General features: G+C 40.3%; 1 protein-coding gene across 1 annotated transcript in view; it reads left to right on the top strand.

The window, feature by feature from the left end:
* Window positions 1–15,335, top strand: part of tsnare1 (T-SNARE Domain Containing 1) — a 302,556-nt gene that overhangs the window by 102,927 nt on the left and 184,294 nt on the right. The window contains exons 3-4 of the mRNA XM_041794183.1: window positions 12,644–12,721; window positions 13,557–13,626. Of these exons, the coding sequence (XP_041650117.1) occupies window positions 12,644–12,721; window positions 13,557–13,626 (148 nt within the window). The remainder of the gene's footprint in view (window positions 1–12,643; window positions 12,722–13,556; window positions 13,627–15,335) is intronic.

The following is a 15,335-nucleotide window of genomic DNA, read 5'->3' as shown; positions in this document are numbered from 1 at the left end:
CACTACGACCTAGAATTGTAAATATCAAACATGTTTGATATTTAAGATTCAGGGTTTGGGAGACTACAGCGTAATTTGGAGCAGTAAATGAATCGTGTTGACACCACACACATGCAGACTACTCAGACAAATAATCGTTTGTGACGAGGCTCCAGTTGGTATACACGCCCACGATCATCGGGGGAGTCAAATCTTGGCTAAAAGGGTTTAAAATCCTGTAGAGTGTGGCCAGTCTAAGGCTGCGTTGCAGTGGCATCAGGTTAAGAAAGTTCCTCCAGACTTGTCTCCCCTGAGTAACATTTTTCACTCTCCTTCTGAAAGATTCACAGTTGCTCCTGGGTGGGTTGGATATATAATCCTCCCAGCAAGCTCAGGATCTACCCCTGGGGTCTCCTCCCTTGTAGCCTGCCTCCAAAAGTAAGCCTCTATGAGGCATCCTGGTCAGATGCCTGACCCACCTCAAATGGAAAGAAGCAGCGACTCTACTCCAAGCTCCTTCTGGAAGTCTGAGCTTCTCATTCAATCTCTAAGACGGCGTCCTGCCAACATCCTGAGTAAACTCACGTCAGCTGCTTTTATTGCAATCTCCTTCTTTCTGTCTTTTCCTTAAAATCATACAGGTAAGGGCTGGACTGCAGATTAAACAAAGGTTTCAACACCACATTCTGGTACGATGATTGCCTTACCGCCACATGAGCGCAACAATCTTTAAAACAAAGGTACATTGGCCAAATTTTTCTTTTGAATTTTAACTAAAAGAAAAATATCAAAGGACAGCGTCTTGACTTATCAAATAAGTTTTATTTCTTACATCAGAAGCATTTTCAAGAAGCTTCTTCAGGGATATTATACGGGACAAATCAAAGTTATGACTGTGTCAGACGCAGAGAGACCAAATTTGTCTTGTGTGATTTTGCAAAGAAGTGCATATCAGTAGAGCTTTGAAGTGCATGCTGATATGAGCATGTTAAAGTGTGCACATATTAATGTGAGAGAAAAGTTTCAAGTGTGGAAAGATAAAAAGCTGCTGAAATGATCCAAACCATTTACCAAACACAGATGGGGAGAGAGACCTCGGTGGATCCCAGAGCTTCCAGGGAATCAGCATCAGAGGAGTTTGTGTAATGAGCTTGAAATCAGACGTGTAGATGATGTGTTTTTGACTGGGATGTGAAGATTATTTCACCTCATAATTGAAGTTTGTGGCGAGAGTTTAAGAGAACACAAGACTCATTTGTTGCTTGTGTTGTGTTCTCTTAAATCTGTAGTTTAAATGAAGCCATTACTTCAGACATCGTCTTCATTTTTCCCAAAGGAAAAGAAACTCTGTTTCCTTGTGATTAGTTCCATTACATCCAAAATGTATATTTCTGTGCAGCTGTGTAACTCTCAGTACCCTCTGCTGTTGCCATGTGGGGTAGGCACACCTCCAACAATGGTAGCTGAGCTCTCATCCTCTATTGATAGTTGTGAAGTACAACTGAACTGTCACTACAGCCAGTTCAAAATGTTACAGGGAAACCCAGAAATAGGCACATCCGTACTGACCTGTGACACCAAAACTGATGGACAAACTAAATTGTGACTCAGTAAAAAAATACATCACCCTATGCGTACACTTCTTGAAATACACGTGATTTAATTTGACACACTGCAGTCAGGCAGGTTACATTTTTCTTGCATCTGCCAAACCCACAGAACATGTTAACACTTCTCCACTCTCCAGTGTCAGCGCGCTTTGCACCACTCCATCCAACGCTTGTCATTGGACCGAGTGATGTGAGGCTTGCATGCAGCTGCTCAGCCATGGAAACCCATTCATGAAGCTCCCACTGCAGAGTTTTCATGCTGACATTAATGCCAGTGGAAGTTCAGAACTCTTCAGCTATGAATCAGGAGAACATTGGTGACTTTTACACACCATGCACCTTTGTGGTTGGTGAAAGCGCTCTGTGATTTTATGTGGTCTTCAGCTTTGAGGTAGAGTTGCTGTTGTTCCTAAACGCTTCCACTTTCTAACAGTATCACCTATAGTTGACTGTGAATTATCCAGAGGGGATAAAATTTCACAAACTGTCTTGCTGCATCCATCATAGTCCCATGCTTGAAGCACTGACCTCTTCAGAATGGCATTTAGGCTCACAAATGTTTGCAAATGGAGACTGCATGAATAAGTGTTTGATTTTAAACACCTGAATTCAATAATTAACAGGCATGGCAAAACACTTTTGTCCATATAGTGCAGGGGTGTCACACTTAAGGCCCAGGGCCAAATCTGGCCTGGTACAGTCATACCCGGCCTGCAAGATCATATTTCTTATTATAACTGGCCCACTGGCATGAGGTCTGCAAATTTTCTCCAATATAAAGATGTAAACACAAACTTTTTAATTTACAATATCTTTAAGTTATAAAAAATCTGAAAAAAAGAGTAAAAATAATTAGATGAAAAGTCAGGAATGTGGGAGAATAAACACTTTTTTTTGTTTCATTTTTTAAATTTTGCATCACACAACTATGGCTTAGATTTATGATTTTGACTTTTTTTCTCATATATTGACTTTTTGCATTCATGATATTGTCATTTAATCTCATATTTTAGTTTTTCAATTCATAATTTTGACTTTTTTCCTATATTTTGTCATGATCCAGGTTCTGATTTGTTAGGTTATGAGTTTTTCTAGTGTATTTCCTGTGTTTAGTTCTTGATCCCTTGTTTTTTCCTTTGTTTATTCTGTGATTTCCATGTTTCTAGTTTTATTTTGTATTTAGGTTTCCTAGTTGTATAATTCTAGTTTATTCCTTGTTTCATGTCTAGTTTTACTCCTCGTGCTTCATGTTTAGTAATTCCCTGCTTCATGTTCGTTTTACATTCTCTGTGTTTCATGTTTAGTTTTACTCCCTGTGTTTCTTGTGTAGTTTATTCCCTGTGCTTCTTGTTTAGTTATTTCATCTTTAGTTTATTCCCTGTGTTTTCTGTCTAGTTCATTCCTTGTTTCATGTCTAGTTTTACTTCTCGTGTTTCTTGTTTAGTATTCTCTCTCTCTTCAGCTTCTAGTGTTTAGTTTTGTCATTCAGTCCTTGTGTGCTTCTTGTGTTAGGTTCCATGTTTCCTGTTTTACTTTATAGTTTGCCTTCCCTCATGTGTATTTCTAGTTTTGCTTCCTGCCTGAGTCTCCCTCCACTGTGATTACCTTCACCAGTTCCACCTGTGTCTGATTGTCCACACCTGTCCTCCGTTGTTAATCACTCCCTGTGCATTTAAGCTCTCTGTCTCCCTGTGTCTGTGTCGGTTCATTTGATGTCTTCCTCGTGCCTGTTACTCCTCGTGCTTCTTTTGCTTTGTTTCATGGACTTTTGGTTTCCAGTGATTTAGTTTCTAGTAAGTTCTTTTGTTTGTTTGTTAATTAAATCAGTTATTTGTTTTATCTGCATTTGGGTCCCCCGTTTTGAGTTTTTCCCTGCAAACTTGACATATTTTGAACTTCTAAACTCATGATTTTAAATTTTCTCACATTTTTACCTTTTCAACTCCTAATTCTAACTTTTCATCCAATATTTTGACCTTTTTAGATTTACAATTTCAAATTTGTATTCATATTTTAACCTTTTACATTCATGACATTGTCATTTTATCTTATATTTTAGTCTTTCAATTCATAATTTTGACTTTTTTTGTCAAATGTTGACCTTCTAAACTGATTATTTCAAATTCTATCTCACATTTTTACCTTCTCAACTCATAATTTTAACTTTTCATCCCATTGTTTGACCTTTAAAACATGATTCTTACTTTTTATTTCATATATTTGCCTTTTAAAGATTTTGATCCTTACAATGTTTTATTTTGACTCTTTTAATCTCAAACCGTACATCATTTCTTATTTCATATTCCCCCCGATGTATTACCAGTGAAAATGAGGTCTATGGTTAAATGTCGGCCCTGTAGTGCTCTCAGGTTAGACCTTAAAGGGATACTTCAACATTTTGGCAAATTCGTCCATTGCCATAATCCCTATAGTCTTAATAAAAGGTTTGTTACCTTCAGTTGTCGGTGCAAGTTGTTTTTAAATCGGCCGCTGCCGAGTTTGGACCTGCTGTGCCAACTCAATGTAAGCAGACAGTATCCCGGCTTTCCCTCATCAAACTCATCAAATACACAATCCAACAACTCCAAAACGCCCTCGTAGACAAGTTGTGACCTGTACATTCACCATGCTATGAAATAATGTTGAAGTATCCCTTTAATTCAGAATCCAGTACCCGCTGTGATTGAGTTTGACACCCTTTATATCACAGTGGAATGCATCAGAAGATGGATGGATGGATGGTGTGTTGATTTTGGATCTCGTGTTAACCTTCACAGCTCTATTACAAAGTTTTCTGAGAAAATACAAAAACATTAAAGTTTAAAAACAATCCCGCACCTTCAGTCCTCTACTGTCCTTAAACTTCATGGTAAACCAACACAGGCTGCCTGCCATTCTTCTCCTACCTTACATGAAGCCTTGGAGAGAGGGTTACAGCAGCAACAAAATAGACCAGCTCCATCCCTAACTTCCACGCCAGTCTGGCAGAGATGACAGAGACAGTGAAACGGGCTGAAGGCAGACTATTGGACAAGTTTGACACTGAGATTAAATAAGTTCATGAGGATCATGACTCACCCTCCAACATGGAGACTCCTACACAGCACATCCCACATGGTGACAGGCTGCTCCTTCTCCTTCTCCCTCCACGACTTCTGTGTAAGACTCGGCTGCATTGTAAAAGTCGTGGGTATGTCATCTGTCTGCAGACGCTGGCAAGTTTCCACTCCGTGTGTAGAGAGTGGAGCAGGCCAACAAGAAGATCCTTCACTTCAGCTGTTTTTTATTATTTAACACGATCATGTCAGAAATCTTTTTAACAGTAACACTCAGTATCAACACATGCAAGCAAAGAAATAAAATAGTTAACAACATGCAGAGTAAATTTAATCCTTTACCTCAGCCAGACACCAGGTGACTAGACTGTTTCACATATCCATGGCATTTGAGTTACTTAACATCTTTCTGGACTCCTTATGGATGGTGTTATGGAAGGGTAGCAAGTTTAAAAAATAAGAGTATAATACAAAACAATATAATACAACAACATCTACCATTATGGAGTATTATGTTTATTTAGGCACTCAGTACTTGGTCGGAGCTCCTTTTACACGAATTACTGCATCTATGTGACGTGCCATGGAGGCGATCAGCTTGTGGCACTGCTGGGATGTTATAAAGCCAGGTTGCTCTGATGGCAGCCTTCAGCTCATCTGTTTTGTTGAGTCTTGTCTTACTTTTGACATTTCCACAGAGATTCTCACTGGATAAGAGCAACACATCTGGGTGCTTTGCCCAAACGATGTCAGCCCCGCCCCTTTCTGAGGGAAAACATTCCTTAAATATGAATGGCTGTCAATGTGAAAGATTGGGTCATTCAAGATTTAAACACTTAAAATATAAAACATTTAGGGTTAAACAGTAACTGAGAGCCAAAATCTGATGTCCAGTGAGATAAACATACAATGTAGGACATTTATGAAAAAAGACTTGCATTGTAACAATATGAAATACATGCTATTATAGATGTACATGATGGTGTGTTCAGGCTCCCTCCATCAAACTGGACAACCAGTCCCATGTTGTGACTGGAGATGTCATAAACTGACATCACATACCTCGTGTGTTGGATCTTAACTTGAATGTGGTTTTAAGTGAGTGAATGTGTGAAAAAGCGGTTAACAGGCAAACAGACTACAGCTCCTGCTGTTAAAGAGCAATTGCTTTGGACAGCACTGGTCCAACATTAGCCCGCTTTACTCCACTCTAGTTCAGGCAAAAGACACAGACTTCTTCTGTAACAATCTGTTGTCTTTTGAGAATAACATAGCATGCCATAAATTATGTCTGTGTAATTGTTTACGGCACAAAAAGACAAAAAAAAAAATTGCTTCCAATCACATTGTCACTGCTGTTTTCAAACCTACTGGCATTCAACCTGAGGGCTTATATTCCCCCAAATGGGAGTGCGGTCAATTTGGAAAGCCAGAAGTGATGTCGCACTGTTCTGATCCATGGGGTTCAGATCAGACCAGTTGGCTGGCCAATCAAACACGGTAACAGGAAGGTCGGCAAATCGGTCTCTGGTAGTTCTTGCTTCAGTATCTCCATAAAGCTTCTCAGCTGATGACAGAATAAAGGGCTCTAAAAATCTCCTAGTAGATGGCTGATGGCATTGACTCTGGACTTGATAAAGACCAGCGGACCAATACCAGCAGATGACAAGGCGCCCCAAACCATCACTGACCCCAGAAACTGAAAACACTGGACTTCTAGCGTCTTGAATTATGGGTCTCTCTGATCTTCCTCCAGACTCTGGGACCTTGATTTCCAAATGAAATGCTAAATATAGTTTCATCTGAAAACAGGACTTGGTAACCTGACATGCCAGATGGATTTAATCCATACATCCATCTGGAAAATATCTCACAGACAGGGTTTGGGAAAGGGCATTTTTTGGAAAAAAAAAAAACAAAAAAAAAAAACTTGGCAACCAAACACGCGATGTTGTAGCCGCTACCAAGGAGTAGACTCCATAGAGAACTGCATAACGAGAACCATGGCAACTGTAGACATGTCAGTACACGACTTTTGTCGTTTTTGAAAAGGAAACAACTCACTGCTGTTCTTTGTTTTTCTTTTAATGAAGAAATGTCATCAGGTTCTGATAAAACTGACGTTTTTAGCAGCATCCACGCTAATGTCTTCCACCACAATTTTACCGGCCTCTTGCCGCTGCTTGCTTACTTCATGACTCTGCCACACCCGAAAGTACTGCCCCTCATCACTGATTGGTCCTGTCACTTTCTAATCGGGCCCAAACTGTTCGGATGGGAGCTTTGCAAGATGGATTCGCTAGTGAGAAACATGGAAACGGCAAATCCATCTGCTTTGCAAGATTAGGACTTTGGACTCTGAGACCACAATGGTACAGTTATTTTTCTCCTTAGCCCAGGTTAAATGCTGATGATGTCTGTAGTTCAGGAGTGGCTCGACACTAGGAACAAGACATTTGTAGCTGACTTACTGGACTGGTCTTTGTGGTGGCTCATGATCTACTGACTCCAAACTCAGTCCACTCCTGATGAAGCTCCCCCTAGTTCTTGAATGGGCTTTGTTTGACAATCCTCTGAAGGCTTAGCTCATACCTGTTGCTTGTGCTCCTTTCTTACCACACTGTTCCCTTCAGCCAACTTTCCATGAATCTGCTTTGATACAGCCTCTGAGAACAGCCTGGCCTTTCAGCTGTGACCTTCTGTGGCTTACCCCCCTCAGGGTGTCACTGATTGTCCTCTGGACAGTTTTCAGGTCAGCAGTCTTCCCCATGATCGTGGTTGTTTGCACTGAACCAGAGTGAACTAGCTGGAGCTCTTTTCAGGACTGAAATAACTGAGAAAATGACTTTACTTTTCAATATTTGTGTGCTTAAATCTGTCATTATGAAGACTGACTATAACTGCAAATCATTTAGACAGTGAGCACTGGTACTAGATGGGTCCCAGTGGGTCACATTCTTCTAAAATAGAACCACAGTTTTGCAAATAAGGAGCATGTCAATAACCCATCTAGGTTAAACACTGGGCTGTTATGGTCACTGACAGCCACATTGGTAGGGTACCATCTGGGTATAATGTGGTCTCCTCTTGGGTATGACTGGCTGGTACAGATGAGGTGTGTATGTGCTCATGCCTAGATAACCATAAAAGTGCACTAAAGGTCTCTGGGTTGAAAATTCCACATGTATCACAATCTTGTAATGCTGCTCCACTGACTGCATGCAATCATGTAATTACCTGGCCCATTTGTCACTACAGCTCAGCAAGTCGAGTTAATGGCTTGTAGAGTGGAGGTCTCTCCGTTCTTGTCCGTCCCACAGCTGGACTATCTATTTCATCGTCCGGCTCCGCTTTGTCTCTGCTTCCACCTTCTCTGTCCCTTTTTATTTCATACCAATAACCAGCCTCTCTGTCCTCAATGACGGCCACTCTTCAGTGTTTTAGCGCCTCGATATTTTATCTGTGCCCCTCTACTTTTGACCATGTCAGAAAAAAATGCCAATTGCAGTCTTTTATGGTTGCGGTATTTGACAAAAGGCTGGGTGAGATGACTTGAGCGTGCAGCTTATACGGGTCGTGATGTTGATCTCATCCCGCTGTAATGGCTCGGGGCCATTAACCCTCACTGTCATTTGTAACGACATGTGCTTTTGAAAGAGGAAAATGGCGCTGCCCACATAACTTGAACAGCAGACTCACCGCTCCTGCTGCCAGCCTGTGGCTTAGTGCCATGCCATTTTCCCTGTCCACTCCATCATCATCACTGCAGTTAGATTTTACATTACTGGCTCCCGCAGCCTTTGATGTCCATTCAATTTCCACATCTATTCATTATGCTAACAATACAATGTATTTCAATATAATTACTGTAAATGGTGATTTCCTACTATCTCCTGTAACTCATTAATGTAACTTCCATTTGTTGCTCCTACAAAGTCTCCACATTTACTCTCAGAACTCCTTTGTCAGCATGGCCTGAAGTAATTAACATTTCATGAATGTTTGAATTTGAAAAGCAGATTTCTGCATACTGCATTAGAGGCAAAAGGGACCATTACTACAATTCATAAAAAGTGTTTCTAACCATGCCTAGTTTTCCCTCTAGAGATAATCAAAAGACAGCAGAGTTGCTGAAATTACATGGTGCTGATACCAAAACCTCAAGTACTAAAAAGGGCATTCAGTATATAATACAGCTTCATTTTAAAGTGAACCCATTAACAGAAGGTCCAGTCCATATCACCAACAAATGGCATTATGCTTGGAAATCTATGGCAATCAACAGCTAAAAAGATAAACTGACATCAGTGTTACCAAGCTCTGACTGCAACCTTGTGTTACATGCGGCCTGGAGTGCTGCATGCCCTCTCTCTCCTTGGCTCTCCGGTCTCCCTCCTCCCTCTACCTGTGTGGCTGCAGCACACCTGAGTGCTGTTAGCACTCAGGATGGAGGAGGGGAGTGTTTAGAGTGGCAGGGGAGAGGAGCATGCAGAGCAGAGCTGAGCCAGACACCGTGCCACACTCACTCCTTTATAAACAAACCATGCCAAAGCTTCTTTATCTATGAAAGCCCTGCAATTCTTGCACTGACATTGCATCCATGCACATTTAAAGCACAAGTGCTGCACTACTCACCGACTATGCCATCTTCAGTCATATATTTTCCCAGCAATAACTTCCTGGTAATGGCTAAACCATCAATAGACTTTTACAAACAACTGTGCCATAAGTAGGTGCAGTTTTTAAATTATTAAATGAATAAGAAAAATAATGGACATACTGATGCAACACAGCAAAATTCAGGGGAAACAAAACTCACTTAGAGTAAACAATAAAATCTCATTATAAGCAGATCCTCTGCTAGCTTTGTCCAGAGATGAGCCACAGTTTGATTCATAGACACCACTGAACCTGTACAAATGAAACAAAAAGACACTTTAACTTATAAAGGGTAAATTAACTGGCTGAAAACAACTGAAAGGAAAAAGAGTTTGAATTCTCCCTATCTGGGCTGCAAGGTAACCTCAGTTCTCTGGTGCTGTTTGAGTTTATTTTGATGAACTTTCAGTCATTTGGGGAAAGACTGGCCTCTCTCCATGCAAATCATCCCATCTTTAATAAACATGTCTTATTCCCAAACACCTGTGCTAACAGCCATGAGCGCTTCAAGTCTGAAAGTTTACAGTCTGCTGAGATTTGGTGAGAACTTTCCAGTGATTATGAAAGCAATACCACCTCTGGATTATTAAAACAAACATCTGTGAACAAAGTCAATAAACTACCTGATTTACATTTTGATGATCATTACGAGTGAAATCAGTCTGCAACCTCTGGTTTTAAGGGTACCTTTTGTCTTTATGTCCCTATAGCTATTAAATCAACCCCAAATATAATCATTATTGAAACAGTTAATTTGACACATTTTCCCAGAAAACCGCCACTTCACCACTCATGGAGAGTGCTATTTCCCTGCCTGATATTTAAAAGAACGTACCCCTTTTTCTGCAGTGATGATCGCCAGTCAGGACACAGCATAGTAGAGTAAACCCAAGGGATGAACAACATGGCAACTCCAGAAATATGGAGCAAAAATATCTCAAGTGCTTGCCAAGAGCTGCTGCAGTATTGGAGGTAGGGGCTGATCTCATTGTTAATGCCTGAAAAGCAAAAGAAATACAAACAGTAATACAATAATATGACAATTAGACCAAAATATTTATTCAGTTTAGTTCATTTGAAAGTCTGACCCCCAGTGCGTCTGCCAAAACAAAACTTGGCCCGTGTACAAATGTAGTTATGACCCCTACTGTACAGGAACACTCTCCAAATGCATCAAGACATTGGAGCTGTTAAGAATGATGGCATGGATAATTTTGATGTGGGCCCAGGCCTGCCCACAGATTTATGGGACCTCCTTTATTGATGATGTCACTGCATGTGTGCCGGATCAGCAGTACTGGCGCTAGTGTCCTGACTAACAGTTTCCTCAAAAATCTAACAAACTGTCATGGGTTCTAATGTTAAAAAATTATTTATTCATGTTAATTCAACCTCTTTCCCACCCATTTGGCACTTTAACCCATTTGTTGCTTAACTAATTTAACTAATTTTGCCTCTTTTTGCCATTTTTGTGCCACATGTTGCACGGTTTTGCCACTTTTCTTTGCCACTTTTAAATCAATTTTGCTGCTTTTTGTCAGGTTTTGCCATAGTTTGGCAACTTTCTGTCCAATTCTGCCACTTCTGTTTGCCACTTTAACCAATTTTTTTGCAGCTTTTTGCACAATTCTGCCACTTTCAACCATTTATTCCACTTTTTTGGAAGGTTTTTGCCACATTCAACCCCTCCTTGCCAGTTTTTTTATAAATTTGGCCAGTTTTTGCCACCTCTCTTTGCCACTTTTACCACTTTATTTGTTTTATTTAACTTTTTTGGACTTTTTTTAAACAATTTTGCTGCTTTTTGCCAATCTCTGTCAGATTGTTACCATTTTGAACCTATTTTTGCCAACTTTATTGCTACTTTTTGCCCATTTTCGTCATCATTTGGCTAGATCTGGACCAGTTTTTCCACTCCAACCCATTTTTGCCACTTCTGCCACTTTTTGTCCAATTCTGCCACTTTAACCTTTTTTTCAGCTTTTTGCCCATCCTAGGTGCAATTCTGCCACTTTCAACCATTTATTCCACTTTTTTTGGAAGGATTTTGCCACATTCGACCCCTCGTTACCACTTTTTTTGCTAAATGTGGCCAATTTTTGCCACTTCTCTTTGCCACTTTAACCATTTTTTCTTGTTTTATTTGACCTTTTTTGGCACTTTTAACTATTTTGCTGCCTTTTGTCAATCTCTGTCAGATTGTTACCACTTTGAACCCATTCTGGCCCACTATTTGGCATCTTTTCACCCCTTTTTACCATTGTTTGGGCCCTTCTGGACCTATTTTGTCACTACAAACAATTTTTGCCACTTTTTGCCATAGTTTGGCTACTTTTTGCCCAATTCTGCCACTTCTTTCTGCACCTTAAACCTTTTTCTTGTAGCTTTTTGTCCATCCTTGCCACAATTCTATCAATTTCAACCCATTTTTTTCTACTTTTTGGAAGGTTTTTGCCACATTCAAACCCTCCTTACAACACTTTCACTAAACGTTGCCAATTTTGCCACTCCTTTTTGCTGATTTAACCATTTTTTTTTGTTTGATTTACCTTATTTTGTCACTTTTAAACACTTTTGCTGCTTTTTGCAGATTTCTGCCAAATTGTATATACTTTGAACCAATTCTTGCCCACTATTTTGCAATCGTTTGGCGTCTTCTGGCCTAGTTTTGCCGCTCCAACTCATTTTTGCCACTTTCAGCCATGTTTTAGTCTCTTTGTGCCATTACTTGCTTCTTTTTTATCAAATTTGTTTCTTCTACTTTATTTGCTGGCATCCTGACGTTCATGCACATCATGCCTTAGCTATGAGGTTGACATTACTTTCCATTACTTCACAATGGACCATGATTTTGCTGACCAACATCGACTCCCAGTGTGGCTTGGCCCCAGAGAGCTCTCCACTTAACAAACAGCCCCCCAAACATTTTGTTTATTATTCTTATTGATTAGTATGCATTAAAGGTTTATGCAAATTCCTAGTAGCTGAAAGTCTTTAATCCAGCAGCCTTAGTATAGTTTTATTTTATATTTAATAACAAAACCAATGAAATAGCAATGCTGGTATATACATAGAGAGCATTGATGCCGTGATCTTGGACATTTAGATGAGTGACATTTTCATCACAGAGAAGTCATTTCTGATGGACAATCAGTAAAAAATATGACAATCAATGGAGCCAGCTTCATGGAAATGTTGAAAGCTCACTATTTCTTGTATTTTTGTTCCATCCCAGCAGTCTCTACATGTTGTTACTGTGTGGTCAGCTCTTTTCTAGCCTTAATGTCACACTCCAGTGGGCTCTGAAGTGTTTGCTGATTTCATGTTTTCTCTCCAAAGCCACACAGGTCAGCCCCTCAGAACTGCAAGATGTGTTTCAGGAGACCTCCTCCAATATCTTCCAGATCAACGCCAACGGTAAAAATACCAATCATCAGCAGAAGTCTGTGTGTGTTTGCTTTTGTGCTCGGAGACCAGGGCAGCACACAGAGACCTCTGACCAAGGACCATTCAGCCAGGCTCCCTCTTTTTACAATCATTCTGAGATAAGGAGTGAAAGTGGGTCGGTGGGATTAAGGACTGGTTTAGGTGATATATTAGGCATAGTTTCAAATCAAATCAACTTTATTGAAACAGCAGTCTTTACACAGCACAGTAGATCCAAGGTGCTTTACAGCGTACACAGAAGAAAAAAGCAAAAGAAGGGAACAAACAGAAAGAAGAGAGGGAAAAGATCAGGATCCTGATGATAAAGCCATAAAAATATTTTTAAGAGAAAAAATATTAAAATGCATTATTACTTTTCTGAGTTTTAGAAGAGAAGAGAGCTCTGTGACTGAGACATTAATTACTGTAAGTGTTTGAAACACATAAATTAAGCATAAAATTCATAATTTCATAGAGTAAGCATGATGAAGGGCTGGGTAAGACGTAAAGCTTGTGTGAGAGTTGTAACTTAGAGAAGAGAGTTCAGATAAAGTTGAAGTCGTTTTCAGTTGAGCCTTAGGACTACAACCATTAGGGTTAAATGAAGATAATGTTCATGATTAACAACAGTACGTTAGAAAGTTTTACATCGGGGTTAAAGTCATTTTTAATTAAGATTTAAATTTAGTTAAGACCAGAATTAGTTTCACAGTGGGGTGGTGGTATGAGTAAGAAATCCCTTTTAAACTAAAGTTTGATGGTAAATGTGTGTTTTTGGGTCAAGTGTTGACTCTTATGTTTACTTTCTTTGATTTTTTTTCTCCAGTCGTCACATTAGAGAAAAATCTCCAATCACTGGGAACGTCAAGAGACACAGCTGAGCTACGACAGAGCCTGTGAGTATCAAAAACACACACTCATTGGGTTAAATGTAAAACATATGCCTCATGTACAGATACACTATATTGCCAAAAGTATTCGCTCATCTGCCTTGACTCACATATGAATTTAAGTGACATCCCATTCTTAATCCATAGGGTTTGATATGACATCGGTCCACTCTGTGCAGCTATAACAGCTTCAACTCTTCTGGGAAGGCTTTCCACAAGGTTTAGGAGTGTGTTTATGGAAATTTTTCACCATTCTTCCAGAAGCACATTTGTGAGGTTACACACTGATGTTGAACCAGAAGGCCTGGTTCTCAGTCTCCGCTCTAATTCATCCCAAAGGTGTTCTATCAGGTTGAGGTCAGGACTCTGTGAAGGCCAGTCAGGTTCATCTACACCAAACTCTCTCATCCATGTCTTTATGGACCTTGCTTTGTGCACTGGTGCACAGTCATGTTGGAACAGGAAGGGGCCATCCCCAAACTGTTCCCACAAAGTTGGGAGCATGAAATCGTCCAAAATCTCTTGGTATGCTGAAGCATTCAGAGTTCCTTTCACTTGAACTAAGGGGCCAAGCCCAGATCCTGAAAAACAACCCCACACCATAATTCCCCCTCCACCAAACTTTTCGTTCTCCTGGCAACCGCCAAACCCAGACTCGTCTATCAGATTGCCAGATGGAGAAGCGCAATTCATCACTCCAGAGAATTTGTCTCCACTGCTCTAGAGTTCAGTGGCGGCGTGCTTTACACCACTGCATCTGACGCTTTGCATTGCACTTGTTGATGTGTAGCTTGGATGCAGCTGCTCAGCTATGGAAACCCATTCCATGAAGCTCTCTACACGCTGCTCTTGAGCTAATCTGAAGGCCACAAGAAGTTTGGAGGTCTGTAGCGACTGACTCTGCAGAAAATTGGCAGCCTCAGCATCTGTCATTTTAAGTGGCCTACCACTTGGTGGCTGAGTTGCTGTCATTCCCAGTCGCTTCCACTTTGTTTTAATACCACTGACAGTTGACTGTGGAATATTTAGGAGCTAGGAAATTTCGCCACTGGACTTGTTGCACAGGTGGCATCCTATCACAGTACCACGCTGGAGTTCACTGAGCTCCTGAGAGGGATCCATTCTTTCACAAATGTTTGTAGAAACAGTCTGCATGCCTAGGTGCTTGATTTTATACACCTGTGGCCACGGAAGTGATTGGAACACCTGATTTCAATTATTTGGACGGTGAGTGAATACTTTCGGCAATATAGTGCATATACTTTGTTTAAGACACTAAATTCACTCATAGTAGTCTCATTCATGATGTATAATTCCACTCCACTACAGTGGCTTTCACACTAGGGACCTGGTCCTGGATCTAAGTACACTTGACATGCTGGATCATGCATCTGTAAACAACCTATAAAGTGATAAAAGACACATCCATTCTATTCTGGTGAACTGTTATGGCCGTACACTTTGAGTTTTATCCACAAATAGATTAACATGTAATCAGGTCATGTCACTTCTAATGCTACCAGTAATTTCAGGTTTAAAGGGTGATCATACCTAGTGGAGTTGTTACTAGAAGAAACCCTTAAGATGTCAATTTTAGTCCTTTTTGTAAGAAAGAATGATGAAAACAGGTTAAAATTGTGGGCTTCCTGTTGCGTTTCTAAATGGGTCCAAGATGCTTTTTGTAGGTCTCAGCATGAGACAAATGTCTGCCAGGT

This window comes from Cheilinus undulatus, linkage group 8 (assembly GCF_018320785.1).
Source record: "Cheilinus undulatus linkage group 8, ASM1832078v1, whole genome shotgun sequence".
NCBI classification, from domain to species: domain Eukaryota; kingdom Metazoa; phylum Chordata; class Actinopteri; order Labriformes; family Labridae; genus Cheilinus; species Cheilinus undulatus.
This window is presented reverse-complemented; position numbering and strand designations above follow the sequence as displayed.